Genomic DNA, 22,498 nt, shown 5'->3' on the forward strand with positions numbered 1-22,498 from the left:
TCTTAAAGTGCAGTCGCAAGAACCATCAAGCACTATGATGAAACTGACTCTCAAGAGGACCGCCACAGGAAAGGAAGACCCAGAGTTACCTCTGTACAGAGGATAAATTCCAGAAATTGCTATTTGAACAAAAAGGTGTGATGAGTGCTGCATCAGATGACCTGGCCTCTACAATCACTCAACCTCAACCCAATTGACATGGTTTGGGATGAGTTGGACTGCAGAGTGAGGGTAAAGCAGCCAACAAGTTCTCAGCATATGTGGTAACTCCAAGACTGTTGGAAAAGCATTCCAGGTGAAGCTGGTTGAGAGAATGCCAAGAGTGTGCAACGCTGTCCAGGCAATGGCTACTTTGAAGAATATAAAATAACACTTTGAGCACTACATGATTCCATAATTATGTCTTCACTATTATTCTACAATGTATAAAAGTTCAAATAAATAAAAACCCTTGAATGAGTGTGTCCAGGTGTCCAAACTTTAGACATGTAATCTATCCAACTACAAAGCCACTTTTAACACCACTATAAGCAAACCGGCAAAATGTAAAAAGGTTAAAAAGTGCAGAACTAAATTACAATCTGTGAGAAGAATGTCAAATTAAAAAAATTCTAGTGTACAAGAATTCATAAAAACTGAGCAGCTGATTTGTACAATCATAGACATGGCAACGAAGATATTGGGTCCCATTTTGACAGCTCTAAAAATGCAGACAGTCTACAGTATAACTGCAGCAGGTCACGATTTATATTAACATTTTAAAAAACCTTTTACTCCACAATATCCAGAGGGCTATCATTTGTACAGCGTAAGAGTGCATACACTTGATGCAATCTGCAGTATTCAAAATAAGTTTTGAATCAAGTGCTATAACAGGTATATGATCAGTAATTTCAGTAACATCCCTGCACATTTGTACTGCCAAAATGCCACCTCCTATATTTGAACATTTACCATCTTACTATCTGCCTTAAAATTAGATGTTAGTCAACTCACAGTAGGTAGTGGGTTAAAGTTGAGAATAATGAAAATGTGTTGCTATTTTCCTTTTCTTCCCAGACGCACACATTGGCAACATTATCAAGCTAGTACATATAGAGAAAAATATGAAAGGGTTCCAAGCAGGTCCAGAGGAAATGTGAAAGGCTTTACAGTGAGTGAGTCAGTGGGTTGGAGCTCGACTCTGGCTCCACTGTATACGATGCAGTATTTACAAAATAGTCTTTATCCATCCAACGGAGTTGTGTTCAACCATCTCCAGCCACCCTCTTATCTTCTTCCCTATGGGTTCTCGCCCTCTGTCCGAGAGATCAGGCTGCAGGCAGTGGACGACGGAACAGCAAGATGTGGGGCTCTGGAGGGAGAGAGAAAAAGTGAGTGGTTGAAGTTTAGGAAGTGAATGAAAACAAAAATGGCAGGTTATATTGGATACATCTGTCCTTCCTACCAAAATATGCACTACTTTACTTCCCTTCACTGATTTGAAAGAGAAATCCTTCTCGCCCATACCTACAGTGCCTTGCAAAACTAAGGCAAGGGGCACCACCAAGCAAACAGCATCATGAAGACCAAGGAGCTATCCAAACAGGTCAGGGACAAAGTTGTGGAGTAGTACAGATAAGGGCCGGGACATAAAAATAAAAAAAATATTCAAAACTTTGAACATCCCACAGAGCACCATTAACTCCATTATTAAAAAATGGAATGAATGGCACCACAACAAAAACCTGCCAAGAGAGGGCCACCCACCAGGCAAGGAGTGCATTAACCCGAGAGGTAACAGAGACCAAAGATAACCCTGAAGGAGCTGCAAAGCTTCACAGTGGAGATTGGAGTATCTGTCCATAGGACCATTTTAAGCCATATACTCCACAGAGCTGGGATTTAATGAAGAGTGGACAGAAAAAAAGCTATTGCTTAAAAAGAAAAAAATTGGCAAACGTGTTTGGTGTTCGCCAAAAGGCATGTGGGAGACTCCCCTAACATATGGAAGAGGGTACTACAATTTAGATCAGACTAAAATTGAGCTTTTTGGCCATCAAGGAAAACGCTATGTCGGGCACAAACACAACACCACTCATCACCCAGAGAACACCATCCTCACAGTGACGCATCATGATGCGGGGATGTTTTTCCATAGGCAGGGACTGGGAAACTGGTCAGAATGGTGCTAAATACAGGGAAATTCTTGAGGGAAACCTGATTTGAGACTGGCGCAGAGGTTCACCTTAAAAAAATAAAAAGTTAAAAAAAAATTTTTTTTTTGGAAGTAACACGAGTGGTTTAAGGGAAACATTTAAATGTCAATGGCCTAGTCAAAGCCCAGACATCAATCCAATTGAGAATCTGCGGTATGACTTAAAATTGCTGTACACCAGCAGAACCCATCCAACTTGGAGGAGCTGGAGTAGTTTTGCCATGAGGAATTGGCAAAAATCCCAGTGGCTAGATGTGCCAAGAGTATAGAGACATACCCCAAGAGACTTAAAACATTGACTTTGGGGGGTGAATAGTTATGCATGCTCAAGTTCTGTTTTTTTTTTGTCTTAATTCTAACATATTTTGCATCTTCAAAGTGATAGGCATGTGTAAATCAAATGTTACAAACCCCTCCAAAGAATAACATTTTAATTCCAGGATTAAAAAAGGAAAAATGCCAAGGGGGGGAATACTTTCGCATTCACTGTGCACCACTCCAATGCTTTCAGATTTGTGGGAAGTAGTGAACAAAAGGAGATATTATTGGGACTCACCCTAAGTCATTTTGTGGAGACCTGATAATTCTTTCATGTGTTATAGTCGTCTCACGAGGCCATCCTTGATCCTTCCAAATATCTTGTTGACTCAATTATTGGAAATCTGGAGAACTTCGGTATTGGATTTTGTATTTGAATGAGAGCAATGGCTGTTATTACTTACATTTGTTTGGCCTCGGAGTGGAAATTAAGTTTCCCCCAGGAGAGGCGTTAACTTATTTATCCTTGTTTTGCCTGTGCCGCTTTTCCTAAAGTTGTACAAAAAGGTTAAGTAGCCTGTGTTTACAAACACCACCAATGCAAAATGTTATTGGATACGTGGCAACGATGCTCTACTCAAAATTACAACCAACTAATTGCAGCATTTCCAAAATTGTGCAAATTAAAGTTGACACGCTTGTCTCAAGGAAAAACAGTAAACCCTCTGGAGCCGCATGTGTACAAGCTGTTTCTTTTTGTAATCTGGAGTCGCTAGGGCAATGGGTCTGCCTGCTCTGAATAGTGGCGCAGCAGACGGGTCTTGAAGGGAGAGAAAAAAAAAAAATTGTTGCTTCAATATATCCACATAATTTTCCTGCCTCGTGATGCCATCTATTTTGTGAAGTTCACCAGTCACTCCTGCAGCAAAGCAACCCCACAACATGATGCTGCCACCCCCGTAGTTCATGGTTGGGATGCTGTTCTTCAGCTTGCAAGCATCCCCCTTTTTCCTCCAAACATAACAATGGTAACAAATTGCTCCCAAGGATGAACCAGACTTGTGGAGGGCTACAATTTTTGTGGGGGTCTCGGCTGATTTATTTTGATTTTCCCATGATGTCAAGCAAAGAGGCACTGAGTTTGAAGGTCGGCCTTGAAATACATCCACAGGTACACCTCCAATTGACTCAATTAGCCGATCAGAAGCGTCAAAAGCCATGACATTTCCTGGAATTTTCCAAGCTGTTTAACGACACAGTCAACTTAGTGTAATGTAAACTTCTGACCCACTGGAATTGTGATACAGGGAATTATAAGTGAAATAGTCTGTCAGTAAACATTGTTGGAAGAATTACTTGTGTCATGCAAAAAGTAGATGTCCTAACAGACTTGCCAAAACTATAGTTTAACAAATTTGTGGAGTGGTTGAAAAATGAGTTAATGACTCCAACCTAAGTGTATGTAAACATCCAACTTCAACTGTTTTTTAGTCAAGATTTGTGTTAACGTAGTATGTAAATAGTTGTGTATGTGTGTTTATAGTTTTGTTTAATAATGTGTATGTAAGTTGTTTTGTCTGAAACTTTGTTCCCCTTGCTGCTATTGGACCAGGTCTCTTGGAAAAGAGATGTTCTCAATGAGAAAAACCTGTATAAACAAGGTTTTAAAAACATTTTTTTTTAAATGGTAGTGGCAGTTGTACAGGTAACTCATCCAAAAGGGATTTGACTTCTCAAACACGGCAGGAAGTGAACACTATAGGATGCCCCATCTCATTATTAATTCAGCCACTTAAGCAAGCAAAAAAATATATAAAAATGCATAATTAATGTCTTGCTGAGTTTTGTAAACGCATCTTAAATGCTTCTTGTAATTTCTGCCTGGCATCAGACTAATTTTGTGCTTCAGTTGCACTTCACGCTCTCTCTCCACTGGCTTCCAGTTGAAGCTGCATCCGCTACAAGACCCTACGGAGCTGTGAGGGGGAACGGCACCTCAGTACCTCCAGGCTCTGATCAGGCCCTACACCCAAATAAGGGCACTGCGTTCATCCACCTCTGGCCTGCTCGCCTCCCTACCACTGAGGAAGTACAGTTCCCGCTCAGCTCAGTCAAAACTGTTCGCTGCTCTGGCTCCCCAATGGTGGAACTCGGAGTCAATCACCACCTTCCGGAGACACCTGAAACCCCACCTCTTTAAGGAATACCTAGGATAGGATAAAGTAATCCTTCTCACCCCCTCCCCCCTTAAAATATTTAGATGCACTATTGTAAAGTGGTTGTTCCACTGGATGTCATAAGGTGAATGCACCAATTTGTAAGTCGCTCTGGATAAGAGCGTCTGCTAAATGACTTAAATGTAAATGTAAATCTTAAATGCTTCTTGTAATTTCTGCCTGGCATCAGACTAATTTTGTGCTTCAGTTGCACTTCACGCGGATGAGAAATCACAAATGGCCATTTTATCAGCAGACCGCACTCTGACTGATGTGTAGCTACTTTTCTCCAGTATATTTCTCAGCTAAAATGCAAGATTAATGTAGCCAACTTTGCTTAAAGTTATTTCTATGTAAAAACAGAAATGACGATGGCCATGCAGTGTTTTTGCAAAAAAGACCTTGCCTTATTGTTTGCTGATTTGTGACTGCCAGCCAAATAGAGTTTCACTTCTGTTAGGCAATTTTCTGCAGAATGTGTTGCATTAATGTTCTGTGAAGAAACATTGTAGTTGCATGATCACTCAAATTTATTTTTTTTATTAAAAAGAGAGAAAAAAAAAGACTTGATATAAAAACACAACCAGTCAATACACAGCTGGATTCACCTGCTCCTGCTGTACTATTTACAAACAGATGTGACAGGCACAACTTTTCAGTTAGCTTTGTAATGTAAAATATTGTGCCGGGTGAAAAGATTGTGTTGATCTGCTTTATCTCCCAATACTTTTCAGTTAGCTTTGTAATGTAAAATATTGTGCCGGGTGAAAAGATTGTGTTGATCTGCTTTATCTCCCAATATATTGCACAATTTGACTGCAGGTATTTATTTAAAAGGTAGCTAAAAATATAACATTGTATTAAAAAACTTCAAATAAATAGTCTAAACGGTATTGAAAAACCATCCCGTGGCTATAAGCAAATATACTGCCCACCCAGGACTTTATTCTGTGTGTTCAGTGAACGGTCTCTCCAATGATGCACATAAGGCAAGCTCAAATAAGTTAGTGTGACACACCCAATGCAGCCAACCATATGTTCAATAGATGTCCATTGCTGTTCTGGTTAGTGATTATTGGCTTATTCCACTGTAGAGCCTCTAGTCCTGCTCACTATACATTATCCAACCTATTAGTTCCTCCACCCACACATGCAATGACATCTCCTGGTTTCAATTATATTTCTAGAGACAATATCTCTCTCATCATCACTCAATACCTAGGTTTACCTCCACTGTATTCACATCCTACCAGACCTTTGTCTGTACATTTTACCTTGAAGCTATTTCATCGTCCCCAGGACCCCCTTTTACTCTGTTCCAGAAGACCAATTCTCATTATTTTTAGCCGTACCCTTATGCTACTCCTCCTCTGTTCCTCTGGTGATGTAGAGGTGAATCCAGGCCCTGCAGTACCTAGCTCCACTCCTATTCCCCAGGCGCTCTCTTTTGATGACTTCTGTAACCGTAATAGCCTTGGTTTCATGCATGTTAACATTAGAAGCCTCCTCACTAAGTTTGTTTTATTCACTGCTTTAGCACACTCTGCCAACCCAGATGATCTAGCTGTGTCTGAATCATGGCTTAGGAAGACCACCACAAATTCTGATATTTTTATCCCTAACTACAACATTTTCAGACAAGATAGAAATGCCAAAGGGGGTGGTGTTGCAATCTACTGCAAAGATAGCCTGCAGAGTTCTGTCCTGCTATCCAGGTCTGTAACCAAACAATTAGAACTTCTACTTTTAAAAATCCACCTCTAAAAACAAGTCTCTTACCGTTGCCACATGCTATAGACCACCCTCTGCCCCCAGCTCTGCTCACCATATGTGAACTGATCCCCCATCTGTCTTCAGAGCTTGTGCTGCTAGGTGACCTAAACTGGAACATGCTTAACACCCCAGCCATCCTACAATCTAAGCTTGATACCCTCAATCTCACACAAATGATCAATGAACCTACCAGGTACCACCCCAAAGCCGTAAACACGGGCACCCTCATAGATATCATCCTAACCAACTTGCCCTCTAAATACACCTCTGCTGTCTTCAACCAAGATCTCAGCGATCACTGCCTCATTGCCTGCATCCGTAATGGGTCAGCGGTCAAACGACCTCCACTCATCACTGTCAAACACTCCCTGAAACACTTCAGCGAGCAGGCCTTTCTCGTCGACCTGGCCAGGGTATCCTGGAAGGATATTGATCTCATCCCGTCAGTAGAGGATGCCTGTTTAAAAAAAAAAATGTAATGCCTTCCTAACCATCTTAAATAAGCATGCCCCATTCAAGAAATCTAGAAACAGGAACCGATATAGCCCTTCGTTCTCCCCAGACCTGACTGCCCTTAACCAACACAAACATCCTATGGCATTCTGCATTAGCATCAAACAGACCCCGTGATATGCAGCTCTTCAGGGAAGCTAGAAACCAATATACACAGGAGTTAGAAAAGCCAAGGCTAGCTTTTTCAAGCAGAAATTTGCTTCCTGCAACACTAACTCAAAAACGTTCTGGGACACTAAAGTCCTTGGAGAATAAGAACACCTCCTCCCAGCTGCCCACTTCACTGAAGATAGGAAACATTCACCACTGATAAATCCACTATAATTGAGAATTTCAATAAGCATGTTTCTACGGCTGGCCATGCTTTCCACCTGGTTACCCCTACCCCGGTCAACAGCACTGCACCCCCCAAAGCAACTCGCCCAAGCATTCCCCCAAATCCAGTCAGCTGATGTTCTGAAAGAGCTGGAAAATCTGGACCCTACAAATCAGCCGGGCTAGGCAATCTGGACCCTTTCTAAAATTATCTGCGAAATTGTTGCACCCCTATTACTAGCCTGTTCAACCTCTCGTGTCATCTGAGATTCCCAAAGATTGGAAAGCAGCTGCGGTCATTCCCCTCTTCAAAAGGGGGGGAACACTCTTGACCCAAACTGCTGCAGACCTATATCTATCCTACCCTGCCTTTCTAAGGTCTTCGAAAGCCAAGTCAACAAACAGATTACCGACCATTTAGAATCTCAACATACCCTCTCTGCTATGGAATCTGGTTTCAGAGCTGGTCATGGGTGCACCTCAGCCACGCTCAAGGTCCTAAACGATATCTTAACCGCCATCGATAAGAAACACTACTGTGCAGCCGTATTCATTGACCTGGCCAAGGATTTCGACTCTGTCAATAACCACATCCTCATCGGCAGGCTCGACAGCCTTGGTTTCTCAAATGATTGCCTCGCCTGGTACACCAACTACTTCTCTGATAGAGTTCAGTGTGTCAAATCGGAGGGTCAGTTGTCCGGACCTCTGGCAGTCTCTATGGGGGTGCCACAGGGTTCAATTTCTCTGTATACATCAATGATGTCGCTCTTGCTGCTGGTGAGTCTCTGACCCACCTCTACGCAGACGACACCATTCTGTATACTTCTGGCCCCTCTTTGGACACTTAACAACCCTCGAGACGAGCTTCAATGCCATACAACTCTCCTTCCGTGGCCTCCAACTGCTCTTAAACGCAAGTAAAACTAAATGTATGCTTTTCAATCAATCGCTGCCCGCACCTGCTCGCCCGTCCAGCATCACTACTCTGGACAGCTCTGACTTAGAATACGTGGACAACTACAAATACCTGGGTGTCTGGTTAGACTAAACTCTCCTTCCAGACTCACATTAAGCATCTTCAATCCAAAATTAATTCTAGAATCGGCTTCCTATATCACAACAAAGCATCCTTCACTCATGCTGCCAAACATACTCTCGTAAAACTGACCATCCTACCGATCCTCGACTTCGGTGATGTCATCTATAAAATAGCCTCCAACACTCTACTCAACAAACTGGATGCAGTCTATCACAGTGCCATCCGTTTTGTCACCAAAGCCCCATACACTACCCACCATTGCGACCTGTACGCTCTCGTTGGTTGGCCCTCGCTTCATACTTGTCACCAAACCCACTGGCTACAGGTTATCTACAAGTCTCCGCTAGGTAAAGCCCCGCCTTATATCAGCTCACTGGTCACCATAGCGGTGCCCACTCGTAGCACGCGCTCCAGCAGGTATATATATCTCACTGGTCACCCCCAAAGCAAATTCCTCCTTTGGTCGTCTTTCCTTCCAGTTGTCTGCTGCCCATGACTGGAAGGAATTGCAAAAATCTGAAGCTGGAGACTCGCATCTCCCTCACTAGCTTTAAGCACCAGCTGTCAGAGCATTTTACAGATCACTGCACCTGTACTTAGCCGATCTGTAAACAGCCCATCCATCTACCCAACTCATCCCCATACTGGTATTTATTTATTTATGTTGCTCCTTTGCACCCCAGTATCTATCTGCACATTCATCTTCTGCCGATCTACCATTCCAGTGTTTAATTGCTATATTGTAATTACTTCGCCATCATGGCCTATTTGCACTCACTGTATATAGACTTTGTTTTCTTTTGTTCTACTGTATTATTGACTGTATGTTTTGTTTATTCCATGTGTAACTCTGTGTTGTTGTATGTGTCGAATTGCTATGCTTTATCTTGGCCAGGTCGCAGTTGCAAATGAGAACTTGTTCTCAACTAGCCTACCTGGTTAAATAAAGGTGGGACAAAAATATAAAAAAAATAAAAGCTCTGCGTTCCTATGCGTCCCTATTGAGCAGTGAATGGGATATCAACCAGACTCCTTTTTCTATGGCTTCCCTAATGTGTCTAGTGTCACAATACATCGTTTCAGGCTTTTATTTTGAAAAATTAGCCTGAACGACAACATTGCATCAGTGGTCAGCTGGAGGCTCTCAAGAGTGATTTGTGCGTAATAGACAAATGCGACCATTGTTTCTCTCTATCCTACTAAGAAGCCACCTGTCCCGGTTGATATATTATCAAATAGATATTTGAAAAACACCTTGAGGATTGATTATAAAAAACGTTTGCCATGTTTCTGTCGATATTATGGATCTAATTTGGAATATTTTTCGGCGTTGTCGCAACAATGTCTATTTTCTCAGATTTACTATTTTGTTTGCACTGTGCAGTTTATAACCAATGCAGTAAACAATACAAAGTCCACTGTTTCCGGTGGTACAAACGGAGGTATTTCGGCTATAAAAATAATCTTTATGTGACAAAATGAACATTTGCTGTCTAACTGGGAGTCTCGTGGGTGAAAACATCCAAAGCTCATCAAAGGTAAACAATTTAATTTGATTGCTTTTCTGATTTGTGACCAAGCTGCCTGCTGCTAGTTAGGCATAATGCTATGCTATCGATAAACTTACAAATGCTTGTCTTGCTTTGGTTTTAAAGCATAATTTCAAAATCTGAGATGACAGGGTGATTAACAAAAGGCCAAGCTGTGCTTCAATATATTTCACTTGTGATTTCATGAATATGAATATTTTCTAGTAATATTTTCTGTCCGTCGCGTTATGGTAATTAGTGTCAGTTGATGACAATTATCCCAGATCCGGGAGAGAGAGCTCCAAGAGTTAATGACTAGCCCTGTAAAATCTGTCAGTGACTGTCAGTGTACCTGGTTGATGGATCATGTAGTGTATCCAGCCTTGACTCTGCTGGACGCCCAGGTTCCTCCACTCAATCTCTGACATCAGATGGGTCTTGGGCACACGCTTGGCAATGTTCTTGGGCAGCATCACGTGCCTACAGACAGTGGAGAAATGGAACGGTACTTTACGGAGTCACGTTGTGTCAACATCACAGGGCTGGGAAGGAAGATGGCTACCAGGCAAGAGGTGTCAATACTAGCTATATAGCTAGATCAAAACCGGTTTAGAAGAAAAAAGTACCGTCAACTTACCTATACTCAAATTTCTCATCATCGTATTTGTCAGAGTAATATATCTGCTTCTGAGACATGATGCCAACCTAAAAAAGACAAAAGCAATCAGTTTAGTTAATAGTCCAAGGAAGTCCAAGGAAGATGTGTGAACGAATGGATTAGTGGCGAACAAAAATGATGCCCGTGTGATCTAGTAAATCCATGCCCAGTTCCAAATTTTGTTGTTGGAGTGAAGGTTTTGGACCGATGGAGTTACCTGGGAGATCCGTTTGACATCTTGATGAAAAGCACAGATGCGTTGTATCGGTGAGGATAACAAGTGGGCTTGTTTATTTCTCGTGTGTTTAAGGAACATGCTTTGAACAAGATTTCAGATTGGAAGGTGTCGTGTGGATCTGTGAAGTAAGGGCGCCTATCAAGGGGGTTCTCTGGAGTGGCGCTAAAAGTGAGTGCAAAGGATGGAACTGAAAAGTAGCTGCACTGGTGGTATGGTGGCTGGAGAGAAGGCCCACTCATTCATTATTTTGGTCTTTAAAGAAGTCTCTCACACGTATATTTGGGTTGTGAGATATCCTGTACGAGACATCGTGCCCAAATCCATGTAGTGTGATAAATGTAAAATATTTGGACATGTCAATTGTATGTTTTGGGGAGGATTATTGTATGGCAGTTGAAGCAAAATGCTGCAATTGTGGTGTCGAACATGCACCCTAATTCCTAAAGTGCCTTGTTTCGTGAAAGCGAGAGGTGGCAAGAGTAAGCGCTGGTCAGCGTTTCTCCTATCCGGAAGCAGTCAGAAGAGGAACGTTGAAGAAAACATGTTAGTTAGAGACCAGGATCCTGCCATGTTAAAAAGGTGGACTTTGTATTGTTTACTGCATTGGTTATAAACTGCACAGTGCAAACAAAATAGTAAATCTGAGAAAATAGACATTGTTGCGACTGCGGCTGAAAATGTAGGGACTCAGGCATTTTACATTAGAGGCATTACAAGGAACTATGACCGAAAGAGTGGGATGGGTGTATTTATGTATTTCTTTGTTTTGTTGCCATGTTTTTTCATTCACTACCCATGCAATAGGTGGCAGCAATACACCTAGTCGGTTAGTCTGCCAACAAACCCCATTGAAGTGAAGGCAATAGAAATAAGACATAATTACAGGTTTGTCAGATCAATGCCCCTGCATAGTGCATCATAAACTAAGGTAGCGTTATTTGTCTAAGGCGACAAGCTTTGGCTACAAGCTAGCAAACCAATCTAGGTCAGCTATTTATCACTACATCATACTAGGCTGGACACATTACATTTTTAACAATGCTTTAAAAATAAAAAGTAGTTCAATGCATCCGTAGTGGAGCAGTTTCAAAATAATACCATATCCCAGCTGCATGCCGTAGTTTTGAAGTAATCATGAAAAACAGGCCTTATTTTAGGGCATTTTTCACCCTGCCAGCTGCTATTAGTTCTATTGAACACTGTGGCACCAACTCGCCTTCCGAACCCCATGTTGTTGTAATGTCACAATGGCAACTACGCTATAGTTGGCAAATCAGACCTGCTCATGGTGTTTATAGTTAAAATGTTAACAAAAAAGCTCTTTACTCTGAGGTCGTCTCCTTGTTTACTACAGGGAAATATAGGCATGTCTGTCTATTTTTCCAAATATCTCCAGAATATATATATATATATATATTTTTTTTTTTAATTGGACACCACTTAATCATGAGATCTCATATTTCTAATTATCTCGTTGTCATCAAACACTAGCCCCGAAATACCTTTTGCCCTTGGAACGCTGAGTTGCCCCCAATGTTGTCCTATGGAGGAGAAGCATGCTGGCATATTTCACAAAATATCTCGCAATGTGTACATTTAGATTTCCTCAATTCGGACACCATTTTATATCATGAGAATCCCATCTTTCGAATGGTGTGAACCTGGCCAGTGTATCTCATCAAACGCTAGACCAGAAATAGTCAGAAATTGCCATTATTTTCCTACTGCCTCGTTATGCAGACATAAGCACACTTGGCACCATTGATGTGCGGATGTTTACTTTCTACACGAGTTGTTCTTTTTCCAGATTCGTCCTAAGAACAGATTGTAGTGGTAAAATAAAAAGCGATAAATTTTTTGGTGCCATTTAGGCTAAATGGAATTCTAAACTTCACTCCAGTCAAAACAGGCTCTGTGAACGTTCGATTCCATTCATTTGCTATGGCCTCGCGCTAGTGTTCCAGCTTAGCCAACGTTCTTAAGCCGTTTTTCAGCCTTGGATGAATCGACACGTTTTATTGTCCAGCCTAATTATACATAACTAGCTACTCAAGTCAACCATTGACTGTTCTAGCTAACATAGTTCTAACAAAATGCCACCCAACAACTGTTGAAACTCGTAAAATTAGCTGGCTAACTACTCTAGTTAACATTAAAAAAAAAAAAAAAAAAAAAAATGCATTAGCTAACTACTATAGCAGGCTTAGCTAACTACTAGCATTGACAACACAAGTAAAGCACAAATCACCTTTATCCACGTGGCTTGTTCCAAATGATTGTACTGGTGATTTCCTAACGAGAATTTAGATATATCACAAAATAACCGTTTTTTCTAGAATATTGTCCTGTTTCAAGTTTGCTGCGAGTTTCCCTCTCTAAATGTTAGCTACTGATCCGGCCTTTCACCATTCAAAAAGCCACCGCTGCTTCTCATTGGTCAATCCTCTCACAGAAATGATCATGTGATTTACCTCGGCCCTGTCATTGGTTAGAATATCTCTCATATATATATATATATATATATATATATATATATATATATATATATATATATATATATATATATATATATATATATGCCAATGGGATTCGTATCTCATTTATTTATCCTTGGATTAATCGAACCTCCTAATTTATATATATATACCACAAATGCACATTCCATCTAGACACTGTTGCCCTAGAGCACACAAAAAACTATACATACCTTGGCCTAAACATCAGCGCCACAGGTAACTTCCACAAAGCTGTGAACGATCTGAGAGACAAGGCAAGAAGGGCATTCTATGCCATCAAAGGGAACATTAATTTCAACATACCAATTAGGATCTGGCTAAAAAATACTTGAATCAGTCATAGAGCCCATTGCCCTTTATGGTTGCGAGGTCTGGGGTCCGCTCACCAACCAAGGCTTTACAAAATGGGCAAACACCAAATTGAGACTGCATGCAGAATTCTGCAAAAATATCCTCCGTGTACAACGTAGAACACCAAATAATGCACGCAGAGCAGAATTAGGCCGATACCCACTAATTATCAAAATCCAGAAAAGAGCCATTAAATTCTACAACCACCTAAAAGGAAGCGATTCCCAAACCTTCCATAACAAAGCCATCACTGACAGAGAGATGAACCTGGAGAAGAGTCCCCTAAGCAAGCTGGTCCTGGGGCTCTGTTCACAAACACAAACACACCCCACAGAGCCCAGGACAGCAGCACAATTAGACCTAACCAAATCATGAAAAAACAAAAAGATAATTACTTGACACATTGGAAAGAATTAACAAAAAAACAGAGCAAACTAGAATGCTATTTGGCCTTAAACAGAGAGTACACCGCGGCAGAATACCTGACCACTGTGACTGACCCAAACTTAAGGAAAGCTTTGACTATGTACAGACTCAGTGAGCATAGCCTTGCTATTGAGAAAGGCCGCCATAGGCAGACATGGCTCTCAAGAGAAGACAGGCTATGTGCTCACTGCCCACAAAATGAGGTAGAAACTGAGCTGCACTTCCTAACCTCCTGCCAAATGTATGACCATAGAGAGACATATTTCCCTCAGATTACACAGATCCACAAAGAATTCAAAAACAAATCCAATTTTGATAAACTCCCATATCTACTGGGTGAAATTCCACAGTGTGCCATCACAGCAGCAAGACCTGTTGCCACAAGAAAAGGGCAACCAGTGAAGAACAAACACCATTGTAAATACAACCCATATTTATGCTTATTTATTTTATCTTGTGTACTTTAACTATTTGTACATTGTTAAAACACTGTATATATATATATGACATTTGTAATGTCTTTGTTTTGAAACTTCTGTATGTGTAATGTTTACTGTTAATTTTTATTGTTTATTTCACTTTTGTATATTATCTACCTCACTTGCTTTGGCAATGTTAACACATGTTTCCCATGCCAATAAAGCCCCTTGAATTGAATGGAGGAATGTATAACGCCCCACCCAGCAGAATGTTGACCAATCGCGTTCACTTCATCATGCTGCGTCATAAGGTTGTTGTGATGGTCATTCCGGCTCTTTTCAGTGAGCCGGCTCTTTTCAGTGAGTCGGCTCGTTCGGCTCAGCTCACCAAAAAGATCCGCCACTTTTCGTTCCCAAACGGCTCTTTAAAAAAATATGTTTTGTATTTTTTAAAGTCTTGACTATGATTGGTGTTAAAACAATTCTAATGAAATTATTAAATGACATCATACTCTACCTTATCCACAATGTATTTAAAAATGCATTGGTTTGTTATGAAGTATAATGCTATTAAAAATTATAACTTTTTAATGTATTGTAATGAAACAGGCAGGGAAGCAGGTCCCGAACCGTCAACCTTTTAACCCGAAGTCCAGCGCGCTATCGACTGTGCCGCAAAAGCATGCTGCCGCTGCAGTCGATATCAGCGTTTATAAACCCAGGGTCGTTTTTCTACTCCCTCCTTTCAAAGAGCCTGTCCTCGCGCTAGCTTGCGACTCTACGTCTTATAGGAACGCGCTCACTGGCCAAACATACGCAAAGTCGTGGAAGCAAGGTCCGATCCCACTTCTGACACCAATGTAATGAAACGGCAGAGAGCAGGCCTCGAACCCTCAACCTTCTAGCCTTACGTCCAGCACGCTATTGACTGTGCAGTAAAAGCGTGCTCGATATCCGCCGCATAAACACAGGTGTCGTTACAACAACAATTTGCAAAACTGCAGCATCCCACAAATTGAAATAAATGTTTTAAAAAAGGATGCTATTACACATGTGCATTTAAAGTACAACTTTTTAAATGTATATAAACAAAGTACATGTAAATATAACAATTCAAAACGAATACGATCTGAGCAACATAATAATGGATATAATATCATCAGATAATAGCTTCTAATGCTTTCGCCGAAAAGCCTTTTTGAAATCTGACAAGTTGCCTGGATTCACAACGAGTGTAGCTTTAATTTGCTATCTTGCATGTGTGATTTAATGAAAGTTTTAATTTTATAGTATTTTATTTGAATCTGGCGCTCTGCATTTTCCCTGGCAATTGGCCAAGTGGGACATTTGCATCCCCCTATCCCAGAGAGGTTAAAGGAGAGCGCTCCTTGCCCTAACATCACCCAGAATGCACCGCGCGGCCCGTTGCCATAGCATGGGCAATAATACAATTCCAATGGAGTTTCCCTCTCTTCTAAAGTTTATCTGATTAATCGCGCCCATGTAGGAGTGTTTTGCATCAGCTAAAAGTTTAGTGCATTCGATTTGGATTCGGTCTCAATGCCACTAGATCTGACTGCCTACAGAATTTGACTGTCACAAATAACAGTTGTGGATGCTGCTTCTCTCCCACAACACAAGTGCCAAGATTACAGAGCTTCGCACCAAACTTCAGAAAGATTGTGAAATAAACAAGTTTAGTTATTACTATTACTGTTTTTATTTGTTCATAAGAACTTTCCTGTGACTGGAATAAGAATTGGATCATTTGTTTAGGCATGTCCATGCGAAGTCGGGACAAAAAAAGAAAGGAAGAAGCTCGCCGTTGTATTGCTAATCAACAAGAGAAAAACACGCTTATAGACTGCCATAAATACGCTTGCCCTATGGATAATATCATGCTTTCGAATGCTGTTGAAAATGACGAATTCCCCTCTTTACCGGTTACTCTGTGCAAACCTCCACCCTCCAAAAAACCCAACATGAACTCTGACATCGTGGCTACCCACTCCTTACTCATCAATTCTGACGCCATTGAGAAAATGGAAGGCTCAAACACCATGGTTATCGAAAGCTTGAAAAAGACTGGAGTTTGCATGTGGTGAAATCAAGGATGTGAAAATGAGTGTCAAAAGTTTTTAAAAGTGTGGAAAAGGTTGAAAAGAATAACAATGTCTACCATAGACATCTCACTGATCTGGAACAATACACAAGAAGATGGAACCTAAGACTCTACAGCGTGCCAGAGGTGAGGGGCTATCCGCACCGCATCTGCCAAGTTGAAGATGTTATGCCTGCAGAGAAGAACAAAGTCGGTGATACCATCGACGTTGTGCATCGCCTGAATCCAATCGAGAATCTGTGGAAAGAACTGAGAACTGCTGTTCACAAATGCTCTCCATCCAACCTCACTGGGCTCGAGCTGTTTTGCAAGGAGGAATGGGAAAAAATGTCAGTCTCTCGATGTGCAAAACTGATAGAGACATACCCCAAGCGACTTACAGCTGTAATCGCAGCAAAAGGTGGCGCTACAAAGTATTAACTTAAGGGGGCTGAATAATTTTGCACGCCCAATTTTTCAGTTTTTGATTTGTTAAAAAAGTTTGAAATATCCAATAAATGTCATTCCAATTCATGATTGTGTCCCACTTGTTGATTCTTCACAAAAAAATACAGTTTTATAGCTTTATGTTTGAAGCCTGAAATGTGGCAATAGGTCGCAAAGTTCAAGGGGGCGGAATACTTTTGCAAGGCACTGTACTTATTTCCAAGTGAAAAGGGTCTTAGGAACATTTATACGTAAAACATTTTTCGTTCAAATTGTTTGTGATAAGTTTTCATATGCACTTTTAAATAGTAGGTACCCTTTTATTTAAATTATTATTTTGTATTTTATATCTCAGAATAGTTCCTGATTACACTAAAGAGGGTTTTGAGTCTCTTACTACAAGAATCCTTGGTTGGGTCTTGAACATAATTTTCATTTGAAAATTTCAAAAGCCGGATAACATCTAGCTCAAAGTTTATGGAATAAGCTATTTTCACTTTAAATTGACTTAAATGGTGCAGATCTCGGTTCATTATCGCTTATGTTCACTGCTCCTACGTTTCTGACTCATCCTACTACAGTTTATACTTACATAATCTTTGTTGTTTTGTCTTTGTCTATAGTTTCTCTTAATGCTAGGGGATTACGAAACAATGTGAAGTGGAAGGCCTTATTTTTAATTTGCTAAACAATTTCGAACAGATTTTTGTTTGAGACTCACTCAATTTCGGCTGATGCCAACTTCAGGAAGTCAGTGGGGCAACAATATTTGGCTTTCCCATGGATCTGAACGCTCCGCTGGTGTCACTCAAATGAAAAATACCTTTGGTGGTAATATTCTACACTCAGAATGTGACCACTTTGGTCACTTTATTGTCTTGTGATCAGTTACAATGACATTACGCTCATTACTGTAAACTTCTACGGGTACAACACCAAACATGATAATGAGTTGCTTGAATCTATAGAGAAACATATTTCATTGGTTATCTACATTTCCAAATTCGTTATTATTGATAGTAGGGGACTTTAACATTACTATAGATAATTAAATTGATAGATGGCCCCCAGGTAGGCCAACCAATCAGAATTTGGGTTTAATACTTATGGAATAGTTTGATCTTACTGATATATGGAGAGGGAGATTTCCGACTGACAGATCATTCACTTGGAGTAACAAAACAGGTTCCAGACAATCCAGAATATAATTTTGGCTTATATCCAAATGTATTGATAGTGAGTGTGTTACTACAAATATTTGTACTACTCCCCTCACAGATCATAGGGACATTTACATTGATAAAATATTTACCCCTGATACGAACTTTGGTAGACCATCCAACTGGAAGCTAAATAGCTCATTAAACGATATAGTTAATTTTGAGGTTAATCTGCTTTCACACTTTTGCAAGAACTGGGAGCTCTTTAAATTTGAGGTGTCCAAATAGCTTAGAAAATATGGTAGTAATCTTGCTGAGATCAGAAGAGCTGAGGAGGAAAAGGTGATTAGTAAGGTAACTTCCCTTTCTCAGAGGTCCCCAGCCAGCCTCTCAGGGGAAGAGAAGATGGAACTAATTGAGTTAAAATAAACTGGATAATATATATAGATTAAAAGCAGAAGGAGCCTTTATTAGATCTAGGAAAAAATGGATTGAAGAGGGAGAACATAATTGTTCCTATTTCTTTAGACTTGAGAAATTTCACTCTAAAAATAACACTATCCATAAGTAACCATTGGTGTTATTACAGATGACCAAAAACTAATAGCTAAATACTGTAGCAATTTATACAGAAAATTGTATAGCTCTATGTACTGTCAGGAATCCAGAAATGTTTTTTTACTCTGAATAATGTTCACTCTATCAGTTATATAGAAACTAAACAGTGATGAACCCATCAACGTTGAAGAGATTAGAGTATCAAACAGCTAAAGAACAATAAATCACCAGGTGCTGATGGAATTACATCAGCATTTTACAAATTATTTTCTGAACAAGTTGGAAGGGAGCTACTTGAAGTATTTTTTAGAGAGTATTAAAAACAATGTTCTCCCTCCTTACAATGAGTCAGGGGTTAATAACACTGATACCTACAGTGGGGCAAAAAAAGTATTGAGTCAGCCACCAATTGTGCAACTTCTCCCACTTAAATGGGAGAGGCCTGTAATTTATCATAGGTACACTTAAACTATGACAGACAAAATGAGAAGAAAAAAAAAATCCAGAAAATCACATTGTAAGATTTTTAATCAATTTGCAAATTATGGTGGAAAATAAGTATAAGGTTGTCCTATCTCTCCATACCCATTTTTATTAAATCACCCAACTTCTTACAAATTCTTTAAATATAAGTCCTATACAAGGTATTTCCATAGCTGGTAAAGAAATTATTATAAGCCAGCTGGCTGACGATACTACACTTTTTCTGAAAGATGCTAACCAAATTCCCTTAACGATCAATGTGATACAATCCTTTTCCAAAGAGTCTGGTCTATATCTTAACATTAATAAATGTGAACTCATGGCTGTGACACCTTCATATTATGTTATTCCAGTAAAATAAGAACTTACATATTTAGGCATAACCATTACAAAGGATCAGAAGTCTAGAGGTTTACTAAATTTGAACCATCTTACTAAAAACCCCAGAAGAAGCTAAATCAATGGCTACAGAGGGTGTAGAGTGTCAATGTGCAACAGGGAGGACGGAGTCAGGCGCAGGACACAGAACTGAGTAACAAAAGTACTTTACTCGTATAGATAAACACAAATAATTCCACGCAGGGAAAAATACTCGAGCTTACTAAAGGAGACTACTTAACAAAGAACAAACACTCACAAAACCATGTGAGAAGAGGGTTAAAATAGGGAATAAATTATAACGTAATGGAACCAGGTGTGTACAATCAAGACAAAACAAATGGAAAAAGAAACTTAGATTGGTGGTCGTGACAGTACCCCCCCCCCCCTCACCGGCCTCTGGGACGACCCGTAGAACGAGGTGCAGGACGATCCGGGTGGAGACAGTGAAATTCCTGCAGTAAGGAAGAGTCCAGAATGTCCTTCACCGGCACCCAGCATCTCTCCTCCGGACCGTACCCCTCCCACTCCACGAGGTACTGAAGACCCCTCGCCCGACGCCTTGAGTCCATGATGACTCGCACAGTATACGCTGGGGCCCCTCAATGTCCAGAGGGCACCTCATACTGCTGGAGCGGACCAGCCACCACCGGCCTGAGGAGAGACACATGGAACGAGGGGTTAATATGGTAATCAGGGGGGAAGCTGTAACCTATAACAAACGTTGTTCAGTCTCCTCAGGACTTTAAATGGCCCCACAAACCACAGACCCAGCTTCCAGCAGGGCAGGCGAAGGGGTAGGTTTCGGGTTGAGATCCAGACCCGTGCATACACCGGGGTCTCACTGCGGTGGCAGTTGGCGCTCGCCTTCTGCCGCCTGATGGCCGGTTGCAGGTGCACATGGGCAGCGTCCCATGTCTCCTCCAAGTGCCGAAACCATTCATCCACCGCAGGTGCCTCGATCTGGCTTTGATGCCACAGTGCCAGGACCGGCTGATAACCTAGTACACATTGAAAAGGAGATAGGTTAGTGGCAGAGGGAGTTTTGGGCCATCTCTGCCCAGGGGCTGAAAACCGCCCACTCCCCCGGCCGGTCATGGCAATAGGACCACAGAAACCTACCCACATCCTGGTTAAATCTCTCCACCTGCCAGTTACTCTCGGGGTGAAAACCTGAGGTGAGGCTGACCGAGACCCCCAGTCATTCCATAAACACCCTCCAGACGTGAACTGGGGACCACGATCAGAAACTATATCCTCAGGCACCCTGTAGTGCCGGAAGACGTGGGTGAACAGGGCCTCCGCAGTCTGTAGAGCCATAGGGAGACGGGGCAAAGGAACGAGACGGCAGGACTTAGAAAACCGATCCACAAGGACCAGGATCTTTGTGTTTCCCTGTGACGGAGAAAGATCTGTCACAAAATCCACCAATAAGTGTGATCGCGGCCGTTGTGGAACGGGTAGGGGTTGCAATTTCCCTCTGGGCAGGTGTCTAGGTGCCTTGCACTGGGCACACACCAAGCAGGAGGAAACATAAACCCTTACGTCCTTAGCTAAAGTGGGCCACCAGAACTTCCCACTAAGACAGTGCACTGTCCGACCGATGCCAGGATGACTTGTGGGCCAAACAGATCAGACGGAACGTACAGGTGCCCAACTGGACACGGAGTGGGAGTGGGCTCTGTACACAGCCCACAACCCACTCAATGTCCCCGTCCATCTCCCATACCACCGGTGCCACCAGGAAAGAAGCCGGAAGTATGAGTGGGATCCATGGACCGCTCCTCTGTGTCATACATCTGGGACAGTGTGTCTGCCTTAGCGTTCTGGGAACCTGGTTTGTAGGATAGGGTGAAAACAAAAACGGGTGAAAAACATGGCCCACCTTGCCTGGCGAGGATTCAGTCTCCTCGCCGCCCAGATGTACTCCAGATTGCGGTGGTCAGTCCAAATAAGGAAAGGGTGTTTAGCCCCCTCAAGCCAATGCCTCCACGCCTTCAGAGCCTTAACAGCCAACAGCTTCCGGTCCCCCACATCATAGTTATGCTCCGCCGGGCTGAGCTTCTTCAAAAAGAAAGCACAGGGGCGGAGCTTTGGTGGTGTACCCGAGCGCTGAGACAGCACAGCTTCTATCCCAGCCTCGGATGCGTCCACCTCTACTATAAATGCCAAGGAGGGATCAGGATGAGCCAGCACGGGGGCAGAGGTAAACAAAGCCTTCAGGTGCCCAGAGGTGGTACTAAATGCAGTCTTCCACTCATCCCCCTCCCGGATACGCACCAGATTGTAAGCGCTCCTGAGATCCAATTTTGTGAAGAAGCGCGCCCCGTGCATTGACTCGATTTCACTGGCTATGAGAGGCAGCGGGTAACTGTACCTCAGTGATCTGGTTGATACCTCGATAGTCAAAACATGGGCGTAACCCACCGTACTTCTTCACAAAAAAAGAAACTCTGAGGCAGGTGAAGCGGAAGGCCGAATGTATCCCTGTCCCAGAGATTCGGAGACATATGTTTCCATAGCCGCGTCTCCTCCTGTGACAGAGGATACACGTGACTGAGTCTACCAGGAGATTTATCGCACAATCCCTTCTTACAGAAGGCACGATGGAGACCTGGTCTGGACTCTCCACCATAGTAGCACCAATGGAAACACCTGCACACCTCCCTAAGCACGTACGTGACCATCTCGAGAGCCCTCTGTTGCTACGAAATAGTGGGGTCATGAGACACCAACCAGGGAAGGCCCAACACCACAGGAAATGCAGGAGAATCAATCAGGAAGAGTAATTATCTCCTCATGACCCTCCTGCGTTTTCATACATAGTGGAGCAGTGGCCTCCCTAATCAGCCCAGACCCTAAAGGACGACTATCTAAAGGAATGTACAGGGAAGGGCACATCAAAAGCAACAATCGGGAT

The 22,498-nt window shown here is 41.9% G+C and overlaps 2 protein-coding genes across 2 annotated transcripts; both read right to left on the bottom strand.

Annotated features, from left to right (window-relative positions):
• Positions 1 to 360: 360 nt before the first annotated feature.
• Positions 361 to 13,091, bottom strand: LOC124042835 (cyclin-dependent kinases regulatory subunit 1-like). Its single transcript, XM_046360961.1, has 4 exons — positions 12,988 to 13,091; positions 10,481 to 10,548; positions 10,196 to 10,323; positions 361 to 1,354 (listed from the first exon to the last, which is right to left on the bottom strand). Exons 2-4 carry the CDS (start codon positions 10,537 to 10,539, stop codon positions 1,311 to 1,313), a joined length of 231 nt encoding a protein of 76 aa, XP_046216917.1. The 5' UTR covers positions 10,540 to 10,548; positions 12,988 to 13,091; the 3' UTR covers positions 361 to 1,310.
• A 6,883-nt stretch (positions 13,092 to 19,974) lies between these two features.
• On the bottom strand, positions 19,975 to 21,399 carry LOC124042836. Its single transcript, XM_046360962.1, has 2 exons — positions 20,342 to 21,399; positions 19,975 to 20,232 (listed from the first exon to the last, which is right to left on the bottom strand). Exons 1-2 carry the CDS (start codon positions 20,896 to 20,898, stop codon positions 20,181 to 20,183), a joined length of 609 nt encoding a protein of 202 aa, XP_046216918.1. The 5' UTR covers positions 20,899 to 21,399; the 3' UTR covers positions 19,975 to 20,180.
• Positions 21,400 to 22,498: the final 1,099 nt, after the last annotated feature.

This window comes from Oncorhynchus gorbuscha, linkage group LG09 (assembly GCF_021184085.1).
Source record: "Oncorhynchus gorbuscha isolate QuinsamMale2020 ecotype Even-year linkage group LG09, OgorEven_v1.0, whole genome shotgun sequence".
Taxonomy (NCBI): Eukaryota; Metazoa; Chordata; class Actinopteri; order Salmoniformes; family Salmonidae; genus Oncorhynchus; species Oncorhynchus gorbuscha.